Source organism: Tinamus guttatus, unplaced genomic scaffold (genome assembly GCF_059628265.1).
Source record: "Tinamus guttatus ecotype Peru unplaced genomic scaffold, ASM5962826v1 Tinamus_guttatus_pri_ptg000172l, whole genome shotgun sequence".
NCBI lineage: Eukaryota > Metazoa > Chordata > Aves > Tinamiformes > Tinamidae > Tinamus > Tinamus guttatus.
Genome location: NW_028288706.1, coordinates 6,834,234 through 6,861,294, shown reverse-complemented (window position 1 = coordinate 6,861,294; position 27,061 = coordinate 6,834,234). Strand labels below are relative to the sequence as shown.

The window sequence follows — 27,061 nt, the reverse complement described above, 5'->3', positions numbered from 1 at the left end:
TTAAAGGGAAGTTTGGGGCTAATCAATTGATATTCTGCAATATATCACTCCTGAGCACACCTACGAATCATATTTTAAGACTCCATTAACAACTCAGGGGTTTTTCTTTTCCCCTTCTTTTCCCCCTAAAAACATCAAATCTTGTTTTGCTGCAGGACTTGATGCTGGTTTTGTTTCTTAATTGAGGATAGTGTTTCCTCCAGCACTAAAGTTACCCTGTGGTTAGCTGGAAATTTTGTTTTCATACACCTGAATGACCAACAGAAAACAAAAATGAATTTTCATGTAAAACAATCTCATGTTTTTCACTATTATCTTGAGAAATGAAAATAAAGAGACAAAACCAAACTACCTTCCCCTACAAAAACTGTGAAGAATTCCTCTTCTCCTTCAAGAGGAAAACAAAACACCTCAAACGTATCTATCTTTATATATCACAGAATCACCACCAAATTGTATTTTTTTCCCCACTGCAGATCACTATTACAACCTGCAAAGCGAAGGGTAAAACCAGATCTTTGGCACTGGAGGATTAGTTGAGCGAGCTGACAGAACTGCACAGCAGTAAGTGCATTTCAGAAGATCACACATTTCATAGCTTGTCTAAATTATCATCTGTATCTTTTTAAATATTCCCCATGCAGTTTCAGAAATTAAACATTACTGCAATCTATATGGCTTTTCAAAGACATTTGAGTCTGGGTGTGGACCAATAAAGTGGAATCTACATCACGAGTCTCATGACTTTTATCACTACATTCTCAGCTGTTAGTGCCAAGATTAAACTTGCAGAAACATCTCAAGCATCTTGAATTAGGCTTGATGAAAAACACCACATACTAGGCTACTGGCACGGCTTTGTTCTTGCATTTTCTTTTATTTTAAGTATGTTTTTAAGGTCTCTTGTATAACTAAAGGTTTAGATATTTGCTTTTAAAATGCATGCAAATTTATATCTGAACCCATTTAAAATCATGTTGAATAGAGCACTTTTGCTTTACGAAAGAAAGATTAGTGTTTTGTATCAGCAACCCTAATATCTATAAATAAAATGATGTTTAAAAATATAGAGTAAAATTCTTTTAATTGCACAGAGCACTCTATTGACAGCAATTAGTCCTCTGCTTTAAACCTCTTTTTTTACTCTATACAGTCATTCTGAATGAAAATCATTCAAGGAAATACTTGCAATATGACAGATCTTAACTGATATTAATAGAGAAATTCATACATTTTAGAAGTATAAAACCATGGAATATTTGTGGTGCCCACTTTCAAGAGCTCCATAATAAGACACATTAAGGATCTACAGCTATGGTAAGAAGAAAACAGATGAAGTTAGAAAGAAATGACATTATGTAAATTCCCTCTAAAATATAACTGAGTATCATCCATTCTTGGTCAAGGTGGAAAATAAGGAAGGAGGAAAACTCTCACAAAAGAATTATAAAATACCCTATGTTTTACTGAGATGAATTTTTCTATATAAACCACCGAGGTGTAGTTTTTATGAGATCCACTCTCTGTGCAGGCTACATCTGCTAAACCAGAACTATAACCTACAGTGCATTTTAAGTGTTTTTTAAACCTCAGTTAAGATGCCCCTTTCATATATCCCCTCTTTGCTGTTTTGTTTGAAATCTTAGTTGTGCAAACATCCAGGCAATTGCAACCTCATGTACGGCCTCATTAATAAGGATCAGTTGGAGCACATGACTCTACTCACATGTTTACTTGTTTATAGAACGAATTCCAAGAAGGTTCACTCTGTAGATATTTTCCTGGGTAATGAATTATATCACTCCTTCCTCTTTTTAAAACTCTATGTTTTGTACTCTGTGCTTTTCCTCATCCCTGATGCAGCCATTCTCCAGAAGTGTGCAGACTTGACTCTCCCCTTCAACCTCACCTGCTAAACACACTCCGCTTTCAAACCTTTCTTTCCAATTCAGGTGGAGACACCACAGCTGTGTAAGGAGCGGCTGCATTTCCTTGTTTGACAGTAGGCATCTGTTCCTGCTCTAGTGCAGCACACGCTCCCAAATATGCAGGCTGTTCTCCCCTTTATCTGCAATCTCATTCTGGTTTTCAAGGATTTTCCAATGACAGACCACCTACATTTTGAGTTCGTCTTCAACACACTGCTGGCTGCATCTTCCTGAGGAAAAGGAGTCATTCTTCGGAAGAAATCTCTCTAAAACCTCTCACTGTCGGTAAGTAATAAGATACCTTTTACTGCCAGAGAGAAATATAGCTTGAAAACTGAAAGGCATGTAAAGGAATATTCCCCTCCTGTAGAAATCAGTCATCCCCTCACGCACACCTGCTGTTAAGATTATTTTGTTTCTCCTTTTGGTTTAACTAGATTTTTCACATACTGAGTACATTCACTGTTAGAAAAGCACTTTGCAAAGCTATTATCTATGGCTGATCTGTAAGAACTCCTAAGCAAATAGGGTCACAGGTTTTTAACAAAAAAAATCACAACTTCATCCAATATCAGTGCTTTTTAAAGATAAAATTATACAACATTTACCAGGGAAAGAAGAAAAGAAAGTCTTTAAGAAGAAAATAGCTGAAAGTACTAGACAGTGTGTACAGAACCGCATGTCTTTTCAAGAGTACACTCGGACAGAAATAACCGCTGTAACAGATAGTGTCAGTAGAGCGCTCTGTGCTCTTAAGAGATGAATAAAGGTTTAGACTTTTAAAAATAAAGGTCAAATATTTTCAAATTCCTTTCACTGTTTGACAGATACTTTTGCATTCTCAGTGCTGCCTCATGGGTGCCACATCTGCATAACATTGCTCCGAATTGAGACTAGACAGAGCTTGTCCATTGTACAGAGGCACAAAAAAAGAGGAAAATTAGAAGTTCTCCTTTAATTGTAGCCCCTTGCAGAGGTCCCAGTTCCAAGTGCTTTCTCTGTACTCTCCACTTCTCCTTCATCTGTCACTGCCAGTTAAACTATTACAGAATAGCTCTATTTCATTCCCATGAGGATCTGTTTTCAAAGACATAATTAGGTCTTTAACCAAAGCGCAAAGGTTTACGTTCAAAAACGGTAAAGGAAACACATGAGGGGACAATATGGAATACCAGGTAAGACAAGATGTAGCAAACAACAATTTCAGAAGGATTATTTTAGGCTGCAGATATTGACAAAATTCGTATGGACAGCCCTAGAGAAACGCGTGCCGGGAAGGGACGTCAGAGCAGACGGACATTGGCGCAATAGGTCACCAGCCGCATCGAACCCAAGCGGGTCTTGCACCGTGTCCCCTATTGCACCACATCCTGCCAACCAGGATCCCAGGCAACAAGCAGTTATTGCTTGCTAATGAAGAACGTATTTAAATAAAATTTCTATTAAAGTTGCTTCAGTGAACTCAGCTAACAAAACCAGAAAAGACAACATCTTCAGAAAAAGCCCCAGTCCATCTGCTGTTCTCTCCTATCCTCTGGAGTTTGTTTTTTTCTCAGTAGCACTTTCTGTAGAAGGCAGTATTTTTAGAAACATCTGTAAAAGATTCAGGAACCAATTTATCCCATCCACTGTGCTAAACCAGGACAGTCATTTTGGGGGCGATTCTCCTCTCTGCAAGTGTAAACCTGTGAGTCACTACACCGACTCTTCAGTTTTATGCTTCTCTACATTTTCAGTCTGAAAGCAGAAACCATTTAGAGCAAGGACTATCAGACCCTAAATACAGATCACAACCAGTGTAGCAAACAAAATAAATGATTCAACTGTATGATCTTAGATAAGGGGTGGAAGAAATGCATCTTTTTCTTTTGAACGCAAGAAGAAATTAAGCACGCAAATGCATTAGGAGAGCTCAGCAATCCCGCAAGATACTCCTCATTTCCAGACTGCATTTTCTATAGCAATTTTCAAACAAAGTTTTAATATATATCCCAGAACACTTCTTCAACATTTTTAATATAAGGAAAAAAAACCCAGAGATATACAAACAAAAAAATGTTTTGAAGTGGGTGGCAACCAGAGACTGGCATAGAGGTCTCATGATATCCTGGCCTATGAAACCCAGCAGACGTCCTGCGCCGCGCAGGGCTTCACGTGATGCAGCAGGCACAGGGCCAGCAGCTCATCTAAAAGGGAGCTGCCATCACAGATGGGCAGTTTTCCTTCCCTCTGTTCCGCTGCACCATTTCCCTTATACTGGATCTAAGGATCAGGTCACTGGAGTCAGTTCAGCTGTCTGATCCAGCAGAAAACTCCCCCAAGCCACACCAGGAATGAAAATGAAGGGCAGTTTTTGGTCAGCCCAGCCAGCAGAATTAAGTGACCCCAAGGCAAGGCTGCTGCAGCCCGGCACGGCCCGGACGGCAGGAGCGCTGCCCAGGGCAGCACGGGGCTGCCTCTTTAATGGGCCAGTTGCTGGAGCACCTGCTGCCACACAGACATCCCCCTCCCGGTCCCTGCGTAGCACAACTCAAGGGGAATTTGCTCTGGTTCTGTTCTAATGAAAATTAGCACTTCAGTATTTGTCTCAGTAGTAATGCATGTATGTGAACACACTTCTGAAAACAAATGACTTTGAATTTCTATATAGAGTAAGCTTACATTTATAACTTCTATTTAAGATCCTCTTTACGCGTCACAATGTTCAATATTATACAAACACAGACTCATAAAATTCCAAGCGTTGAAGCCGCACACAGGAAGCGCCGCACTGGGACGCACAGCAATGGTCTGGCTCCCGCGGGCAGAGTCTTTGGCTGGTATTTCCACGGAGGGTGTGCTGATCTTTCTAGTAGTGTCTGTAGAATCACATTACTGCTCCAGTCAGCATTTTCTAAGAGCTATTTGGCAGCTCAAACCATTCATCCCCTACACTTAGATCCACCTCTCTTTACAGCACTTAATAAACAGGTTTGAAGTCACATACAAATTCAAGAAATAATTCATTGTTTCAAATAATGTAATACAGTTTGTAATAAAATGCTGTATCTATTTTAAGCTTTCATTATTATTATGCATCTAATTCTTTTCTTGTGACATCTGAGTCCTGAGCAACAACAAATGCTTTGTTCTGCCTGGTACAAATAGCTCAATGGTTTAACTAAAGGGGAGATTTCACAGTAATTCAGTTAAACCAATGTGTAGATAGACGAGCTTAAAAAGTAGTTGTGCTGTGCTATCCATTATTGTATGAGCGCTCCTAATCCACTTTAGTGCAAAGTCAGCTGGGTTAAACTGAATCACCTATGCTGGCAGTTTAAACTAACCATTTTGACTTTACAACAAAACAGGGTTTAATAACGGTAATAAACAACAGAATAATAATAGCAGAAATAAGAACAGCTGGAGTATTAACAAAATTATGGCATTGCAGCTGAGATGGATAATGAAAAACACTGGACAGGAACTATTACAGCTGCTCCTAAATAGGCAGCTGCCTGTGCCTCAAGGCTATTTTATGTATGGATACTCTTAAGTTAATGTAACAGGGCTCAGTTAAGTCATTATAGGAATAATTTGATAATATGAAAAGCTAAAATACTAGAAGTAATACAAATGTGAACTGGTTAAACAGAAAAAAATGAAAAGGGGCAATTTTACAATTTTCTTTGAAGTGGTAAAACAGCTGTGTGTGCTGCAGTTCTATAATATTTTGATGGAAGGAAAGCTCTGTGAAGGGGTTAAAAGGAAACTTTTTTTTTCTTCTTGAAACACATGGTAAAGAATGTAGAGGAAATCTTATCACTACATTATTCTCCAAAGCAATATATGTATAGTTTATGGAAATGCTTCATTTTATTCAGTGACAGGAGCCCCTTGAATTCAGCTACCCCGTGAGAGCAGTCCACTCTCCCTGTTTTTGTTGCCATTTTATGTATTCTTACTAGCAACATTTGCAAAATGATTTCAACCTGTCCTCTGAAAATCCACTTGTAATTTTACCTCTTATTTTTTGTATGTGTGATAATTGTGAATTGTGATTGCCCACATATACAACACAGAGCTACCTCGTGCACCTACACAAATACAGCCTTACACAATTCTCCTTGCACGCATGTGCAAACTAAAGAAATCAACGTGGACAATTTTAGCAGCTCATTTCCTAGACCAGTTTTGCTGAACTATCCCACTACTACAACATCTGGAGAGAATTCACTCACAGCATTGAGCTGGTTCCCTGCCTTAACTTTTCTGGAATGCAAGAATCCTGAGCGCCTCTCAGGGCTCCAGATGCTGCACTTGGGAATAAACCGCAGGACAGCTGTGCGTGTGCGCGCCTGTGCACGCGTGTGTGCACTGAGGCCAGTGTCCCTGGAACTGAGCCCTGCCGCAGCGATGCAGCACCGCAGACGGGACCAAAGCCTTGGTCCTTCTGCCAGCCTGGGAGCTGGGTCTGCTAGCACAGACCACTGCTCATCAGGGATGGACACGACTTTTCCCTGGTTTTGCACGTGGTACCACCTGGGAAATGTGACAAGCAGGTGAGCACTGTGCTGGGCTAATGCAGGAGACACACACAGGCAGCTCTAAAAATGCAGCAGCCTACCTGTCCTAGAGTGTGAGAGTTGCCACTGGTTCACTTAATATTACGTGGGGAAAATAAAAAGTAGATTAATTCATAAATACAAAAACAAAAACCCACTCCCAGTACGGCTGGAGTCTACTGCATGGCTGTTGTACAAGAATAGGTTTAAATGCTATTCCACTTGACTCCTTATAGAAGAAATTTTATTACAATACCACTATTTATTACGACATTTAGTAGAAACATTTATACTATATATACAGAACCCTGAGTTCATTAGAAAATATCCCCTGCAAAAATCTACTTACACCGTTCTGACAGAATTAGTTTGTTACATATCCAAATGCTTGACAGTGACATTACACTTGTATCTGCAACATTACCTTGACTATATCTTTTCAAAACTAATGCTATCCAACAGATGTGCAAGTACAAACAGGAAAAAAAAAAATGAGAAGATGCTTAGGAAATCAAATGTTATTCAACAAGGAAGCTTGAAAAGATGGAGAATTTATCAATTTATAACTATGTTTGCTATTACTATAAAAAAGCAGCCCATCTGAAACCACTGGGATTCCACACAAGCACAAGAATCCAGCATGTGTTTAAAATGTTATCATTATCCCCAAGTGCCTATTACATTTATACTGTATGAAGGGAAAAAAGTCAAAATTTGAAAAACTGAAAAGAAAGGGCTATTCTGTAACTCCAGTTATTATAATAATCATTATTAGAAACAGATCTGTCCTTTCACATATGTGAAAGGAGAAACTCCTTTTACCTTTGGCAAAGACTTTTCAAGATTGCAAACACAAAGGGAAAATGCAGGGAACTTCCATGTTGTACTTTCAGCCTTTTCTACTTGTGACTGATGATAAATGGAATGGAAAGAACAATAAAAAGCGAAAAATAATTGCAGTGCAATAGGTTAATGATCTGACTGCTGTTAATTCTTTTGGCATTTACAGAATATGGAGTATTTTATAATTAAAAGTTTTGTTATATCATCTATTAAAAAGCAGTTCTGAAATTAGCAATTCCACAATATTCAATGAGTAAAATTACTGAAGAATAGGAAAGATCTAATCATTTACTACAAGCTCAGCTTATTACAGAAGTGATGCTAATAAGTACTATTTATGTGTAGACATTCTTACTGTTGCTTCTAAATTAAAGGATGTTGTGTGAAGGCAAACACAACTCCAAAAGACACTGTTTCACACTTGTGCACGAATACAATAACTCCACTTATTTAAGAAGTGCCATTAGGTTTACATACGACTTGCATTATGAAACACCATTTGTGAGGAAGTCCAAAAGAGCATAGTCCATGCTTCCACTTAGACTTTTAGTGCGTAGGAATTGGGTACCTTTCTCAAGGAGCTGAAATAATGAAACACCAAGACAGTCTATAGAGATAGGACAGACAAGCATCTCCATAGAGTGACCCACAAATACTCAATGTTGAGTGAAAAGCTGCCCAGATCATTAGGCATCTCTAAGGGGAGAGGATTCCTGTTAAGAGGAAGGTGCTAATTTCAGATGGAGCCATTTGAAGTGTAAAGTCAGATGTCTTTCTGGATAAGAGGCATCTAACTGACTTGGAGGCAGTACTTGTAAAACCTCTCAGAGGCCCTCAACCTGCAGGGATTCAAACATAAGTCTTGTTCAAGCTTCAGCCTCTTCTCATCTTTACCCATGACACATAATTCATAGCCCTCTTCTCTGTTTGAATATGGTCCACTGAGGTTTATAACACATGGACCAGTTCAGGAGCTAGAGATATTTTCAAGTGAATCCTTCCACTTTAAAAGACAAGGAGACACAGTGAACAATCAGAATTATATGGCTGTGCTTCAGTGAGTAAAGAACAACGTTGCCTCTGTGGATGAGGCCTTGCTGACAGCCATAACGAAAGCAACCCTGTTATGCTGTTAGTTGTTAAAGCAATGTGCCTTGTTTTCCCTTGTAATTATACATGGTCGTTTGGGTTTGTTTTCTTTCTTTAGAACTGTACAGTCCAACTTCTGCTATAAAAAAACTACTGGAAAATATCAGTGTAGCATTTACCAGACAGAAACCACAGTGCGAAACCTGTCTAATAAAAATGAGTATTTAAATTCTCTACAGCTCGTAGACAATCCTGCCCTAGGAAATATCGTGTCCCAACATATCATAGTCGTACACAATACTGAGCACTGTACTGTACTTTTCATTACCGTTTTTAGCTATTCCAGCAACTAGCTTAGAATAAACAGCAATTGTAAAGAAGCAGCAAAAACACTTTAGTCAGACCTTGGCTTCTGTTTTCACTTCTGATTAGTGTGCTACAGTACATTTCTTAATGTATAGCATAAAAATTAAACACTTGATATAAAAAAAATCCTGAAAATATCCAATTTAGATAACTTACCTTTGGCTTCCTGCTTAATCCAGAATTCTTTCAAATTTTGAATAACATTTTTTTCCTCTCTCAATTGCTTTTGCCACTGACGGAGCATTTTTACCTCAGGATTACGGCGGACCTGGAAAAGGAAAATAGAAAATATATCTAAAACTACATATGCACATGGATCCCAAGAAGACTTTTATTATTATTATTATTTCTGTAGGGCTGTAACTATGCAAAACACATGACATCCATCATTTTTATGGGCCAGATGTAAAAGCACAATCACAGGTTTACAGTTTTCCACTGACCTAGAAATAAACCCCATATAATTGACAAGCCCCACTGAAAACATAAATATGCCAATTATCAGATCATCCTGATTACCAAGCACTCCTGAGAATGTGACTTGAGTGAGATGTTTATTGAGTAAATTAACATTTAAGCATTATACTGATGGGTGATAGTGCCTTTAGAGAACCACAACACTATAAAATCAACCCACTGACCAACAATAATAGAACAGGAGAGGTGCATGAAGGGTCATACAGCAGAAAATTCATCCCAGCAAACCAATTCACACCTGCTACCAGCTGCAAATAGGCTTAGTGACAATCCTAGCCATACCAGGGGAGTCATTAATCCATTATTTAAAGTATTTGGAATGCCCTACATGATACCCGTTCTTTGCCCGTCATCCATACAAAGAACTTCAATCTGCTGTCATAGAGCACAATGATAAAAGGCACAGGCCTTTGTCTTCATTTAAGATAAGTTATATTCTTCTGTTACTTCTTTAGAGGTGGTGTAGATCCTACTTACATGAGTAAGAGTTAGTTTTGCACCAGTTGCTTTTACTGCTCTGCTACTTAAACTCGCTCAGTGCAAGGCCTTGATTAAACAGCAGTTGAATATCTTCCCAGGTGTCCTCACTGGCACAATTCCCACAATTACTACACCAGTGCTAGGAAAAATGGAGAGTAGATGCAGTCCCTCTAAAAGTGAGGGAAAGGAGGATGTACTATTTATTAGATTAGACATGGATAAGGGATCATTCTTAGAGTCACATTTAAATTACAATCAAGTAATTAAAAATGTACTTTCCCTTTTTTTCTAACTGTTATATATATAAAAAAAAATGCCCTCATGTTCTAGGACTTACTGTTTTTGTACTCTGGCTAAAATTGAATAACAAATGGTAGAACCAAGTAGAAATACTGTTGTTTTTTTTTCCAGGATACATTTCTGCTTTCAGGCAGCCAACTACTTAGAAAATTTCTTAGATTTTTTTTTATCCTTGTATGATATGGTAATGAGTTTGCTAGGTTATTTGAACTCTATTCCATTACCTCCTAGTTTTCTCCTGCTTTCCTGAAATATAAAGAGAGCAAGACTTGCTGTTCTCACTGGTTATAAATTATTTAGCAAAAGTATTCTTTTTAGAGTACTCTTGCTAGCAAGAGAGCAGAAATACAATGCAAGGTTTCATAATCAATACAAACAGGGAAGACTCTTGCTCGGTGACCTGACATCAGATACTTCATAGGCCTCTTGCAATACCCCATATATTTGTTCTGATGAACAAATTCAGTAATACCTTCCATAAAAGTTGCAAAATAATCTTATAAGGTTATACAAAACCCTAAGCACAAAAAAAAATCTTACTAGCAAACTTCTTTTATCTAGACAAAAATTAAAACCATTTTTAAAAAGCCATCAAAATTTATTTCCAAACATAGTACATGAACCCAAATACTGGGTAGTTTCTTTAGACTCACACAAGACATTTCATCTCTTTTATACCATCATGTTCACTTTTATAGAATCCATAATTCCATATTACATGGAGTTGTTTTGTTTAGGAAACAATAAAGGAAATGCTTAGGGGACATATAAACGACAGTGTCAGAAAGGGGATGGGAAGATACAGAATCCGGCTGTGCCTCTATTTCTAAACATTAAACTGTTGAGGAAAAAAAAAATCTTCTGGGGCCACACTGATTTCTATAAACTGAATATAACATCTGAAAGATAAAATATGAAAATAGTAGATTCTGTATGGTCAGAAATCATCTGAATGAAAAATTATTTTTAGTTGACAGAGCTATTTATTTTAAGGGCAAATCATGTTAAATCTTTGATTAGCAAATTTTTAGAATATACTTTATCTTTAATGTGAAGAATTCCCACATAAACTTAATGTTCTCTTAAGTTACAAGCACAAACATAGTGTGTTATAACAATAAACATAATAGTAAACTCTTACTAATAATTTTGATTCTATATTCTAATTTCAATTAATTTATTTTAAACTCAACTTCTTTGAGATCTAATAAGCTAAAATATTATCATTGAATTAATTTTCAAGATCTCCTACATTTTGTTAACTACATTTCCCCCACTCTTCCCCCCGCCGTTTTGGGAACTGGTTTAGAATTACAAATATCATGGTAAAAACATTAATATAGCAAGGAAAGACAGTGACCTTCAGAACCTTTGCTAGAAGCATAAGGTATCTGAGCAACCTTGCAGTGTTCAGCTAAAAAAACAGCTATTGGATAATGGCTGCCTTTACAATGCTGGACTAGGAGGATGCCTGCAGTGATACTGTCGATGCTCATTAATGTTACTGTCGATGCCACCGCTGGTTAAAAAAAGCAACGGAGAAAACGAACAAACATCAAGTGTCACAAAAATCTATCAGTTAAGGAGATCACTTCAGAGGATTTCACTATATTTGCCAGCATGGTAGATTATAAAAGCCACTCTCTTATAATCTTGCTCGTTAACAGCAGAAGAAAACCTTAACAGAAAGTGTTCTATATGACTGTTATTTACAAAACACCTGGTACTTATAGACACAACTTCCAGGAGGAAAGCTGAACGTAAACTGGAGTCAAGTATGAAGTGCCCTTTCAAATGCTATACTTGAATTTCTGTACTCGCCAATATCTAAATTTATGTTTTTGTTAATATGAGAGAAACCCATAGTTGTATGCAAAGCTCCACAAGGAGGACTAGGACATGCAGGCTGACAAGCCCCTTGCAGTCTCCTCTCTTGCCTGCCCAGCTGCTGTGCTACACTGTCCACCTGGGCTGTGCTAATGTGAATCAGGACAGTCATCCACTGATCCACCCACCAACATTACTCCTATTCAGTGAGAAGTGCAGCTACTGTAAGAGCATCAAAACACAGACTTTGTGTTAGAGCATCAGACTTTGTGTTAGAGCATCAAAACACAGACTTTGTGTTAGAATGCAGCTGCCAAAGGTAAGGTAAGTTTTGACATTTCATGTGTTACTGAGTCAAATACAAAATATAACAGTATAGAATATATGGAATAAAAGACTGTGAGAATGCAAACAGAGAAAGGAATGGAAACAAGGTTATACAATCTAATGACTCTTGCCTCAGTTTCCTTCCTCATCCTTCCTTCCTTGCTAACTGTCTTCAATGTCTATCTGTTGTTTTTTTTTTCCCCCCTCCCTCCAGTCAACCTTTTCCTGTCACCCATAGTTGCTTCAGTACTCGTCTCATCTGCATTCAAATCAGGGAACTTCCTGGACTCAGCAGGGATGTCACCGAGAGCAATTCAGACATTGGCTCCCTGTTCTACATTCAGATAATCTGATCTGGTCTTTGTGGAATTTCAGAGTTAAAATTACAAGGAAAAGTCTTCTCAGGCTTTCAGCTGCAGGCTGAAACATGTCTAGAAAAGGTAGACCCTTCAGAGAATGCCTGCTAAATACTAAGAAGTCTTTGCAAATCACACGAGAAGTACACATTTTTAAAAGCCAGGTTTGCTACAGTCAAATTTAGGATATATTTTGGCCAAGGTGGTTACAAACACCACGTTGCCAACAAAGCCACCCAAATGCCAAGTACCTTTCGTTCCCAAGCATGAAGGTGTTATAGCCTTTCAAAGAAAGGCTTGTCTGAATCTATTCAGTAAGGCCAAAATTAAGCATTTCTTATCCTAACCTTAGCACTGTTATCACTCTCTATAGCGGTATCAGCCAATTTTCTTCACAGTTACGTTATGTGCCTTACCCTTCCGCATTAAACTGGTGATTACGTTCCTTTTGTATTAGTAGTATGGCTTAGAGTATCTGCTTGCCATTTTGCTTTCCCTTTCCCTGAATAACAGTCTTGTTCCTCTCATAGACCTCCTGTCACATTCTTTGTCTCATTTTTTGTCCCTTGTTTCTCTATGCTTCTATTTCTAACTGACCTCACCAAACCTCGTGTGTTTGTGCACATATCCCTGCATGAAACAAAAAATAGCTCATGCTTTAGTAACTAGTCAAAGATCAACTCAAACAAATGAAAGCTGCTCAGTGTTAACTCTAACTCTGAAAATCAAATTTCTGCAGGTTTTCTGTTGCTCAGGAAAACAAGGCGATTACATCAGCATAAATGCCTGTGAAAAAAATATAGTCTACTAGGCATCCTATGCATAGAAACATCCAAAGCCAATGAACCGTGGGGGGCTCTAGTTATTTATAGTACCTTCTACTTAAAATTTATGGAAGGATTTTCCCTAAGGCCTTCACAGTCTTACAGATTCAACATCAAGCAAAGTAATTATAGATTACTCTTACCCGATAACCTCTCCAGAATGACTGAATTATTCTGCTCGCTTCTTTTCTGGATAAAAGGAGAGACAGGGGAAGTGGTGGCCTAGGACTAAAAATAAAAACAAAAAGTTTTGTAAACCGACTTCAAAATTAAAATACATTCTTCCTTAACAACGTATCTCATAGAAAAAGACAGAGGCTGTTTGTGAGCTTGCAAGATACAATTTCTTGTTGTTCCAAGATAAAAATGTACAACAAACAGCTCCCTTAAAATACATCCTGTAGCACTACACTACCAACATTTTTTCATTAAAACAATAATAAGACTTATCAGGAGGCAGTAATGGCCCCAGTAATTGGCAGATTCACCCATCTGAGTGACTGTTTTATCAAAACTAGAGACACATGCAGCCTCAACTGGAACATTCTTTATACTATTTATACTATAGACACACCTATGCTGGAATGTTAAAAGAAATACAAGGTATGTATCCAGTCTTGTGGTTAGTGGCTAAAACATTACTTCTGCCATTTCTTTTGGAAAGATATTTTACAGCAAACCGTGGCTCAGGCTAGAAGCCTTGACAACTTACATCTTCCTTTTTCTTAATACTGTTCCTATTTGTCTCTGCTTCCTATGCTCTTTGAAGCATGCTCTTGTAGGGCTTTTCTTCACTGAAGGAGTGTTTCAACTTAAAGCACAACCTTAGCTGTTATTTAGCACTGTACCGACTGCATCATTTGAGTTGGTACACTCAGCTAAATTGGTCTCATCATCATGTCAGCTGGGTTTTGGCCTACATACATTTTATGTGAAAGAAAATCTCTGTCTGTTTGGAAGAATAGAAATAAGGCAATAATAAAAAGAAGCCTCTCCATTAAGCTAAACAGTTACAGCTCTGTGAACGTTAATTAGCATTTCTACTGCTCCAGGGAAATCATAACTGCTGGACAAGCAAGGTTTCCCAAGCAAGCTGCTTTTTATAATCTCACTTAGAAATAAGAGGTTGGACTGGTTTTGCTGACAGACCCGCATCCTCTATTCTATTTTTGATCTTTCTGAAAACCAAAACTTTAAGTGGGAAATCAGAGAAACAGACCTATATATTTTGCAGCAGCTCCACTAAAGGTACGGATATTCTCTTTGAATGAACATCGGTCTCTAAAGAATAAATAGACATTTCTTCTCTATGCAAAGCTACTCTGTTATTCAATAATAAAGCAAAGGAATGGCAGTGCAGCGTAGTTTATAAGCCAACACTAAATTGGAGAAAGCAATATAAAAATCAAGCAAGCCAAACAGGACTTAATTTTCAGCACAGCAGCCACTAGGAAATATCAATCATATCAGCAGGGCAGCTTTAAAGAACAAGAGTCATGCCAGGTCCATTTCTGTCTAAAGGAATATACACAATTGGCTTCGGGTCAAATAAAAATAGAAGTTGAGCAGAGGCAACCACCCATCAACAGTGAAGTAGGGGAGGATATGTCATTTGTGGCAGAAGACAGCTGTATCACTCAAAAAAGATTAAAACTGACAGTAAAATGTACAGTAACTATATTCTGCTTATTTAGTCTTTGATTAGAGATACTCTTAAAAGCCCATATGTTAAAGGTTTTGATATTTATTTTGATAGATACAAGGGATATACTGTGCAACTTAAGTTGCACCTGTAAGATAGCATCAATAAGAAAAAAAAAATCAGGAATCTTGCACTTTACCAAATGTGAATAAAGTAGACACCAACTAGAGGAAAGTTTATTTTCAGGAAATATGTTTCTTCCTTTCTGAGCAATCAAGCTTATACAGATTCTGATTATGTGAGACACTTAATTACATAACATTATGCAGATGGAACGTGGCACCCAGAAGATACAAACCACACTTGCATTACATAAATGTATGGGGTATTGAAAGAGGCTCTTACTGTAGACATGAATATCCAATTTCCTCTTACACTGAAGCTGGGTTTCTCAATGAACTTGATGTTCTCCAGAAGGGAGGAAAAAAAGTATATTTCTCTTTCTTGTGAGAAGGAGAGAAAAGCTAACAGGCAGAGATTTATAATCACACAGATGGACAGTGTGCCCAGCATTTTCACCACAGGCATCTTCAGAAGCCCCAATTGTCAGTAAGCTCCCAATTTACCACAGAAATTGAAAATCTGACCCCTTCCTTTAAAAGTTTACCAAATACAACAAAGGTAATATATGGAAAAAAACAATCAAACAAAGTTTTCACTATGTATCATCTGGGATATGTAATTGCTGGTTTTAATCAGCTCCAATTCCCAGTAGTCGCTCAGAGCCTCCACTCCTGCAGCTCCCACCGTTCTCGCAGCTCCCTGCCTGCAGGATCACGGCGCTCACCACGCGCACCAGCAGGACGGTGCGCAGGGAGCAGCACAGCCGCCGCTGCCGGTACGCGGCCACGAGCGCTTCCCCTTCCCTTGGCTGTGATGCTACTGTCCTTGTATATTTGTGTATGGAAAACAACAAGGACCTTGCATGCATCTGAGAAACCCAAGAACATCAACAACGACAAAGTCGGTGCGGAATTCACAAACGAAAAGAAAAGAAGAGCAGACAAAGGAATGGGGATAAATAGGACATGCCAGGAGATGAACATGGTGTTCTGCATGATTTTTAAAGAGAGTCTGATAAAGTGTTGGATTTTGAAAGTACTTAAAAATGCAGATGCTGGTCTGAATAATAAAAAATCACTCTGCAAATTTGAGACAAAATTTTCTATTTCCACTATGCCTGTTTTCAGGAATACTACTGTAGTACCCCACCTTTTACAATTATTCCTTTCTTCTTTCACGCCTTTTCAGCCATGCAAAATTGTGCAACTACAAATCTCATATTAATAATGGAAAAAACAAAAAAACAAAGCAAATGAAATGTACACTGAGCAAGGCTGGTTTAGAGACAGTCTAGTGAAATACAGCAGTGTGCAGAGAGCAGTCTGCAGAAACTGGGCACAATATGGGAAGAAAGAAAGCAGCCACCCATGCTAAATTACCCCTATCGGCCATCTGAGAACTGACAATGAAATCAACTGTAAAAGCAGCTGAGACCAGCAGACTTTACCTAATTAGAATATTGAGGGAGGAGAGGGGAAAAAAAAAAAATCCATGTGAGTGCATGCCTCTAAAGATATTTCGGCAACACCTTCTTCATATTTAGTGAACATTATAAACATACATATGTGCTATCTGTCTATATCTATATAGACATATATATCTGTTATATTAAAGGTATGATAGATCTATTTTCTCTCTATCTGCACATTTGTTTTGGAACTCACCAACAGAAACCCAGGAAATGTGTCCTTCTGAACATGACACATGTTCCTGATATAGAGTTATCAAGAGATACCCCTATACAGAAAAAAGAGGAAATGGAATTTTTTTCCTCAAATTAATTCTTACAATTGAAAATTTATTTATAAAAGCATCTTTAGTTCTTGTAACCCCTCTAAAATATGCATACAAAGACTAGTCTTCAACAGAGGAAAACACATGTGTGTCCTCCAATCCCAGATCTATATACTCTTTCATTGAACTCAGGGTGGAAGGTGAACTTGAACAAAACTGAGTATTATCAATGTGACAGTAAACTTTTATGATGCTAATATTTTGCAGAGCACTGGAGTTTTCTTTTACTGTTTTAAAGTTTCTTTGATTAAAAGGTTCAAGAAGGTTGGGAAATCATACTCGTGACACTCAGAATCAAGACAGACCTGACTTAAAAAAGCAAAACATAAGAGGTACAGGGCACACCACAGATGAATCTTCTCCCTAACTCCATGCAAACAGCTTGGTTACTGGCGATTGCGCTCTACGGCTGTTCAACCAGAAAAAAAACCCTGGGAAATGCTGACAAAAGGCAACTGTGTTGCTTGTTTGCATATTTATAGGAGGAGAACAAAACAGTCAGGCTTTAATTCTGTTTAGTTTACTTGAATAAATGAGTTGTCTTGAATGTAGGAATAGGGACAAGAGTAAATATCTAAGTAAATTTCAAAGACTTGGGTTAGCTGCTTATTAAAACTACAGTTTTCTCTCATCTTAAAGGTATGGTTATTCTTCAGGACAACATAAATATTCTGTGTGCCCCTCCAAGTGAAATGGAGACTGCCACTCAGTACTGGGGCTATTCCTCCTATTGCTTCTGAAATCTGCTTCAGGAACCACGGATTCCCAAAGGATATAATATTTGTCAGTGTTATTGCTAGTACGCTGCACACCTACTTCATCTACAGAAGCCAGCTTCAAATTACAGCTATGCTGTTTGCATTTGAAGTTCTGCAAACAGATGCAGCATTTGGGTCTCCTTCTGAGGAAAAGCAGGCTGCAAAATCTCATTTAGAAACACTACACTGAAAATGAGGCTGGTAAGACTGTGGCTTTGACTATTCTATAAAAAAAAAAAATCACATTTCAGCTTCAAAGGAAAAACTGGAGGCACTGGAAAACGGCCAAAAAAGTCATATTCAAGTATGTACTATATTAAAAAAGCTGGATCTCTGATAGAAGAAAAAAGAACTATCCCTCTTTTTTTTTTTTCTGGTAAAGATGAAGATCGCTCTGCACTAATAAAAAAAAAAAATCCTGTTTAACACAGGATAGTGATGAATTCCTATTTAACAAACCTTTCTGAATCTTTTGCAAATATAGGCATGCAACTGAAAAAGCAAAACAGTTTATTTCTTACAGATTTGTAGCAACATCTTCTGCCTCTATCATACTTCTACCATCTAAACATTTAGAAGGAAGTTTCACATCAAAATTTGACCATTGCTAAGCATATTGTCTCTTACATATTCATAAATCCTCATCAAAAATTGAAAACTGCATTACAATAAAAATAGAAACTACAATAAAAAAAACACTGAAACCAGTAACTTTTAAATCTTATATCCACAAGGACATAATAATAATAACTTGTTTTCTCATCTCTAATATGGCAGATATTTCACTTTGCTCTAATAATGATTACTTTAGAAGTGATATTTGTCAAGAAATCTATAATTTCAAAATATATTTAGAAAAAGTTGCTTTTTCATGCAGTGTTTTAAGGATCTAGATGTAAATCTAGAGGTTTTAAGATCAAGTAAGTATCAATTCAAATAGGACTTTGACACTTTGGTGTCCTTGTGGAGCTGTCACTATGTTATTTAGGAGCACAAGTCCTAACAGAAGCTATGAGTCATGCAGGCTGTGATTCCACAGTGTATTTCTCTTGTTGGCAAAGCTGACTCAAGCAGTTCCTGCCACCACCTCTGTGTCTTACTGCCTCATTTGTTCTCTTCACCTTGCCCCTAGCTCTTCATTTTAATCTGTTGTTTATGCCAGTACAAAGGCTTATGAGACCCTCAGGTGAACCAGATCAAAGAATTGTTCTAATATTATCAATACCTATGCAAACTCTCACTTCATATTTTGAGAAGTTGCTTCTAATTCAGATGATTCAGAGGTTCCTGATCAGAATAGTCAAGCAGCCAGGCAAAGAGACAGTGTGACCATTTCAGCCAGCTTCGCTTCTGAGAGAAATGTCTATAAAACCACAGTCTTAGTTATCTATCTTAAGTATATCCATGCATCCATCCTCACAATTCAGTGGTATCCAAGCCAGCTTTCTATTCAATGTCTCTTTACCTATGAAATTTTATGTCATTAATTAATTAATGTCATAGCCTCACTCCATTTCACAATCCAAAGTGTAATTTCCATACTACAAAATCTAGGACTGTGAAGCAATCTTGTTGGCAAGACCCAGCAGACTGTAATGAAACTCTTAGCTGTGAAGTGTCCCCCGTCGGTGGGGCATTTGGTGGCTGGGCAGTATGATGTAGCAGTAGGTTCCCAAAAGGAATCATCCTCCAGAGATTTCCCTCTCAATACAGAGACATCCCACACAACTCTGATCAGGTGACTACCTTTAAGATAGCTAAAGCCAGACTAGATGAATCCCAACTGTCCTTGCCTTCCTCACCAAGTTGTCACTAAAGACCTGTGAACACCATGGACCTTTCCTCCAGCTGAGGCACTCACTCAAAATTCTGTTTCTTCTAAAAAATTTTCTCTAAAGTTTCGTTCACACAGCATAATAAAGTGACCATATACATGAAGATACTCATCACTGACTACTAGGCTATCAGAATGCCCTGCACCCTACAATAAATAAATAAATAAATAAAGGTTTAATTATACTTAATTGTTCCATTAATGATCCTGGTACAAAACGACTTGTAACTAATGCACTATCAAGTTAGAAAGCATCACATAGTTAATTATTTGTTGCAGAAAGTAAAGGGCATTTAAAGGGAACAATTAAAATGCATTTAAGCTCTATTACTGTTTTGGAATAACTAGAGGAGAAGAAGAGAAGGAGAAAAGGTTACTTGGAGTAGCGTGATAACTTACTGCTCTTTTAGCCAGTCGCTAACGAAAGGAATGGAAAAGAATGCTGTGAATGATTCATCTTTCCTCTTCGGGTTCTTGCTGATTTAAAAAACAAAAACCTCATGTTAATCTAAACTGGAGCTATTCTACTTGTAAAATAATGTATTGGAATCATTAGACATAATTAATTGTAATGACAGTGATTAACTTACTTGTACAACCACTCGGTTAGGAAATCACAGGCGATAAATTTGGTTCTTTTTCTCTAAAAACAGAAAATAGTTTGAAATTGTTTATTATCTTTGGATTGGTCACATATTTTTACAAGTGACGAGGAAGAAAAGCTAAACTGATTGTTTTTACTAAATAAAATATACAGTACACTATTCTGTATACTTTAATATTAATATAGCCAACAGTCAATGCTTCAGCCAAAATTTTAGAAACTGCACTTGTAGAAATGCTTCCCAGACAAATCTAAAAAGGAATGTTTTTTTTTTTTTTAAAAAAAAACACATTTACTTATTTAAATTGATATTTAAAGATCAAATATAAATATATAAACATATCTATATAATATATACAATTAGATATAACATACTCAGGCACATATATAACAGTATTGCTTGACTGCTCAGTTAAAATTATCTGCTGGGGAGTCCAGAGCAGACAGCGCAAAGGAAGCTTACGTACACCCCCCGCCACACACACCACGGGCAGTCAAAACATCAGGCAAAAAGAGCCTGGAGCTTTGAATCAAAGTTCGTCCTCTCCCCCTAATTCCAAGACTTCATCACTACCAAAGGCAATGCTGGAAAATGCTTTGCAGAAGCTTATCCTTAGCGACTCATGCGGGCAGGACCTGCTTAGCTTGACTGCTTTGCACTCCATAAAATAAGTTTTGAGGACAAAGTTCAAGGCATGAGCTTTGATCATTACAAAATTGATTGGGGCCTTCCTTTGCCTAGAGATTTTCTTTTTGTGCTCCATCCTTACAGATCAGCTGTAAAGAAAAAGTGTAAATTCTTATCCTGCTTACTCACAAACCAGGTAACCATGACGTGTGGAGCACAACCTAGATGACTGGCTGGAAGGAGAAGATGTTGGCTAGCATCCTTCGGTCCCCTCACTGGATGCATTGCATGTATACACAGTCAGAGAATGAGCACTAAAAGATACTTATTCTGTTTCACAGAACAGAATTTCACAGAATGTTTCACAGAATAAATTCTATGCTTTGACAGTAGAATTCGATTTAGTCTAGCAGTTGTAATTTATTCCCTTTTAAGTAAATTGTTCTTTCCTTTGCAAGGTGGGAAAACAGAGCAAAACAGTGCTATCCAACAGTTCTCGCTGAAGGAAGTGTTCTGAACTTCGTTTATCCCTATTAAATCCAGGCAATTTATCAGAAAAGAATTCACTCCCTCTGACTATTCTTATTATTGTTTGCCTGGGAAAAAATATTTTTGAGAGTTTATTAAATCTTACTTGTACATCAGCTGACCTTTACAGAAGGGAAAAAATGACATTAATTGACCTGCCTGTAGCACATCCTTCCAATGCTACACAAATCAGGACAAACACAGGAAATATCTGCACAATGTGCATTGTTAACCTGCAGATGTGTTTACAAAGTATTTATGCTCAGACTTCATTTCAGATTTTTCATCTTCTATAAGATAGATTTGATAATAACAATGCAAAAATACTGGTGATCAGAAGATTGCAGAAGTCATTAGGGAAAATTATTTCATTCACTTTCCATTATCTAATATACTTTTCAAAATATTTCATTAGAGAGTCTTCTACAGTAACCTCTTTCTGTGATCATCAATAAGAAAGAAAAAGCGGGGTTATGGTAATAAACATGTTTAAACATTGTTGAGATTTAATTCCGAAAAAAAAAAAATGAATGCATTAGTCAACTCTCATGAGAGAGAAGATGTAAGAAAAGAGTCTTTCCCCTTGAGATACTTAGCAACAGATAGGATAAAGCACAGGAAATTTATGGTATGGAAGAAACCTACTTCAGCAAGGCAATATACTGGGAGACCTAGGAGGTTTCTTTCATCTCTCATTTAAAAATGAAGCTTCTGCAGACTGTGCCCATATTTATGTCAGTCTGAAGTCTGCAAACATATCTAGCAGATGGTTGTTTTTAAGGCTTTTGCATTTCAGATTCTTCAAATGCACTATATAATGAAAAGAGACTGTTTAAAATTAACTGCTTATGTTCCCATAGTTCTGTATCACTTTTCAGGGGATCTTGCATGTATCTTTCCTTCACAAACGGCTACAAATAGCACCAGCTTTTCCCTTTCCTAATTTTCCCTTCTCATTCCACAGGTCTTCCTTACTAGACATGAATGCATCTTCTCTGCTCTCTTCCTTGATTTCCTCTGTTGCTTCTATCTCCCAACCTTCTTTACCCCAATTTCAATTTATAATTGACACACACTGCTTATGTTTTCATTCTCTTCTCGTTCTTCTTTATTTCCCTTCAAAGCACAAAAATTAGTCCCTCTCCTCTTATCAAAAACCCACCCTTCACTCCTGCTTGTTGTTCTTCCCTTCTCCCAGGCTCAGGGAACACTCATTGCAACCTCTTTTACTGCTCCTACTTTTTTTCCATGGTCTCTTCAGTCTTCCACTGCTTTACTCTGTTGGAGCTGTCCTTGACAGGCTTTAATAACTAGAGCCTAGTTTGAACTAAATTCAAACCCTGTATTCTGTTCTCATTCTTCATTATTTCAGTGACCTTAGTCACAATTCATTCTTTACTTGTTCTCTCATAACTTCCATAAATCTTTCTTCTTTCAGCTCTCCTATTTTTGAAGCTATGTTCCAACATGCTCATTCAAAGACCCCTTCTCCCTGTCCCCAACTTTCTCTGGCTTTTCCAGGGGCTCTGTGCTTGACCAGAATAAGCATTTTAATGCAAACAGGACCATGATCTTTTCTTCTAACCTATACAGAACAATGCATTTCTTATGAATCAGAAGTATAATTAGAGTTTAAATATTTAAGTCAAATAAGGGAATGGAACATCTAAGTATTAAGCACCCGGACAACAATGAAAAATAACACAAATATTCACGTCAGGAAATGAAGAGCTATTGTTTTACTACTTATTTTTCAGAAAAAGGAAGAAATTATGTCATAGTGGAAAATGATCATCTGACATAACACGGCTTAATTCTCTAGCAACCTGGCATTTCTCCCCTTCAAAGCAAAAATCACTTAGTGTCTTTTTTGATAAGAGGTGTCCTTTATGTGAAGTTCCAAATACTGGTAAAAGGTGCTTAAACTTCTCATTTGATTTTTATTAATTTATTATAAAACAATATATGCCGAACCACATACAAAAATCTGTTTTCAGAACAATTACTTCCTAAACTATCTACCATAAGGTACTGAATCTTTGAAAACAAACAAATAAAAACTCAGACTAAAAAAGAGATATAGTAAGCTCAAATTTGTACCGAGTTTGAAAATGAAATATTTCTAAGAAATCTCATATTTTTACACTAAGTACTGCTTTATTGCCTCTTATTCTTCACAATTATGTAAGTCCTATTAAGGATTGTATTTTAAAATAACTTTAAGAGAGGCCTTTTTCTATTGACGGAGATAATTTTCCTTAAAAAAAAAATCAATATAAATTTCATTAAAAGTGTGATGACTAATATATATGTGCAATCCCTACTTGGATAGATAATATAAATGTGATGGCAGGAGTTATGTACAGAGTCATTCTGTAATCCCCTGTAGAATAACCACTTGCCTATTTCACAGTATTAATCACAGATTTTATATAACTCATATAATATAAAATCTATAAATCTATAGACCAATAAGCTTATAGACATATCCATCTTGGCCAAGTTTTGGCAAGGTTCATACTAATCTACTGTTATGAGAAGTACGGATCTGAATTTGAAAGCTGAGTTTGGGATGTCCATGCAAGCACAGAAAGTTTGGTGGGTTTTTGGTTGTGCCCAGGGCAGTGCAGCACACATGCACTTCAGGAGCTGTTTAACAGTGCCTGTTATCACGTGCACACAGGTCTGCATTCAGATGGCACACGAAAGTAGGTCACTGTCAAGAGCTGGCGTGGAGGTAGACCAAGATATGAATAATAATCTACTGGCATGTTAAATCATTCTTACCTAACAGCCACTCTAGTCTGTAAGCCCACGAGCCCAGACTGCATTCCTCAGATACATAGCCCATACACCAAAATTATTGCTATTTATATTAATTACTATTTATATTATGATGCTGTAAGTAAGATGTGGCTCAGACGCAGGCATAAAGATACAGGGAAATTTCACACCGAATAATGCTGAACACAGAAGTTAGGAAAGAAATAAAAGAAAGATTACTTCCATGGTGGGAGAAAAGGGTAGAAATCACAAAAGAACCCACAACTCCCCATTCCTAATCTGTTGCTGGGAGTCTCTGTGTTAGATTGTGATGAGGCAATGAGCTTTCTTTTGAACCAGTCCTAAGTTATTTTAAACATTCAAACATACAATGAAGAGTCTGTTTCTACATGCGTGTTTATACACACACAAATATAACAAATACAAATATTTATGTAGCAGATAAATATTAAAAAGTACTGTCTTTATAGGTTCATTATGCTAAAGACTTTACCTTCCACTTAAATGCAATTTTACATAGCATTTTAAAAAGCTTTAAAAAAAGAAAGAAAAAAAAAAAAAGGGGTGCCAGACCAGGTGAAATAATTGAGTAAGGTACATGGTGCTACATAAAGCCCATCCTCTCTGCTTCATTCTCTGTAAAGGAGCAACATGCAATAACCTGAAAGGAATATTGTGTCTTGAATCACTGTTTAGGGTAGATACAACTGGATTTTTAAAGAAGACTTGGTGTGATTCAGAGATTGTCATATTGATCATGTGTCTGCAGGATGAAGTCTGTTCTAAATTACTGAAAACAACAACATTCAGGACTGAGTTGCTCTAAAACAGGATATGTTATTTTGTATTATTGTGGTCAGCTTTCTTGTGAAAGACCAAATAATGATATATAGCCTGTGAAATAAAAAGCTCTAATTTCTTATTCATGATTTGAATTGAAAACTAAGAACTAACCTCAAAACACTTCTCCTTCTTTGCCTGATGTAGAAGTTCAGCCATTCCAGGTAGAAGCACTGGAAATATGTAATACTCTAAGTATTCTTGAGGAGAACCTGGATAAAACAGCACAGTTTTCACTTACAAGCAACCACTCAGATTTCACAGAAAGATAAACATCAAAAAACATAAAGCAAGTATCAGTTATCAGGACCATCGCAGCTGGCACCAGGCAGAGATTCTTTCAATTTAGATACCACTAAGATCTGTCTTCATTTTTCTTCAGCCAAGAACACACAAACTTGACAAACCAAAGGTACGTGAGCAACCAAGGGTACACGAGCAACCAAGGGTACACCAACACTGCAAGCTCCACTGAGCCTCAGAGATGTCAGGCTTAGTTTTAAATTAGCTAACTTGAGCATCAGAGGCAGTTTAGCTACAGAAGTGAGAAGACATGTGGATTAATTTACCCTGACAGGAAGAAAAGTAAATTAGCCTGCACTGAATTCTTGTACTGTTACAGCTAAACTACTTTTGGTATCTATATTCATGTCCTTTACACACTACAGTAAAACTGGATTTCTAGATGGAGGGAAAAAACAAAGACTATATTTCAGTGATGGCCTGATTTCCTTTTCACGATCACATTCTACTTGCCCGTTCCTCAGGAAACGTGAATATTATATACCCAATTTTGCCATCTTGGCAGGGATGTCTGCGCTGGCATCTCTCTCTGTTATTACTGACTACTGCCCCTATGCTCACATCTCCTTGCCACAGAGCATGCTACGCACACAGCACTGCGTTCCACACCAAAGAAAGCAGCTGCAGGCACCAAAACCCAGCAGGGATATGCAGGTATAGTGCTCCATATCTAGCCTAGTGGTTAAACACGCGTCTGATGAGGAGACTCAAGTTCAATTTCCCTCTCAGCTTCTCCTTACATGTCCATCTTCCCTAACAAGGCCTTTCAATACAAACTTAAAACTAGGCTTTGAAGTGCAGGATCCTTCTATCGCTTTTGTTGAAGGGATCATATATGGAGAAACTCTGATTTACTAAGCCAGAGAGACAGGATCAGAGGGAGCAAGACATCAATGAAGCTACAAGTGCACTTTCCTCAAAACAGAGCTCATTAGCTTGGGTGGAGAGGAGAACAACCACAGACATATGGAATTTGTATCTCTGGAAACATGCTACACTGCAACCTGTCAGCCTCTAAGTTAGGTCACTGCTAGCTCGGAAATCTCAAAATCATACAGACTTACTATACCTTTAGAAATCTCAAAAGACTAACAAAAATTCTTTGGATCTTAGACATGAAAGCTTATTAGCTGAAATGCTGTTCTCAGTCTGAAGTCAGACTGCCCATCCCTGTAGTAAGCATTCAGGTCTTAGGGCAGTCAGTAAAGATTAAATTACAAAAGGTTTCTCCTCTGGCAGAACACAACTGCAACACGGAATTTATTATCTGGTTCATACCTTTAATTGGTTTACGCACTGCCAGAAAATGTTCACAACTGGAAGACAGCTATAGATATAAAAGCTGAGGGTAACACTCCTTCTAACAACAGGAATTCCTAATAAGCAAGAATGAATGCCAGAGAAGAAAATGAACACAGATTAAGAAGTGATGGGGGGAAAAAAAAAGACTTTAGGAAAGCTGAAAGATACATTGTTACTTGGTGAATTTCACAGAGAGTGATAAAAAAAAAAAAAAAAACAGAAGAACAGAACTTCAGAGGCCATTTCCATTCTAATTTGTGATCAGATAGACAAAGATAATATTTTCAAAGTAGTTTTCAGGCTTAATTATATATTTAGTGTATTGATCCTAGTTTAGCGTTATTAAATCAGAGGGAAAAAGGAAATGTTTGTCCTCTAAGTGGCTAAATAAAAAGTCACTTGTAAGAAAACAGAATTATCTTAACTGCAAGACACTAATACTGATTTCTCATCTGCTGCCATCTTATCAGGGCTTTTTTCCACTGACAAAGGGGCAAATCTGGCTCCCTGTCTAAGGAACTAGGGGACTAATCATGCAAAATCCAGAAAAGTGTTGCAGC

The 27,061-nt window shown here is 37.4% G+C and overlaps 1 protein-coding gene across 2 annotated transcripts in view; it reads right to left on the bottom strand.

Moving 5' to 3' along the window:
* IQCK (IQ motif containing K) overlaps window positions 1-27,061 on the bottom strand; it is a 34,085-nt gene that overhangs the window by 4,253 nt on the left and 2,771 nt on the right. For both annotated transcript variants that reach the window (XM_088523206.1, XM_088523207.1), the window contains exons 4-8: window positions 25,011-25,108; window positions 20,103-20,155; window positions 19,912-19,989; window positions 13,505-13,589; window positions 8,927-9,038 (exon numbers count right to left, since the gene is read on the bottom strand). In XM_088523206.1, coding sequence (XP_088379332.1) covers window positions 8,927-9,038; window positions 13,505-13,589; window positions 19,912-19,989; window positions 20,103-20,155; window positions 25,011-25,108 — 426 coding nt within the window. The remainder of the gene's footprint in view (window positions 1-8,926; window positions 9,039-13,504; window positions 13,590-19,911; window positions 19,990-20,102; window positions 20,156-25,010; window positions 25,109-27,061) is intronic.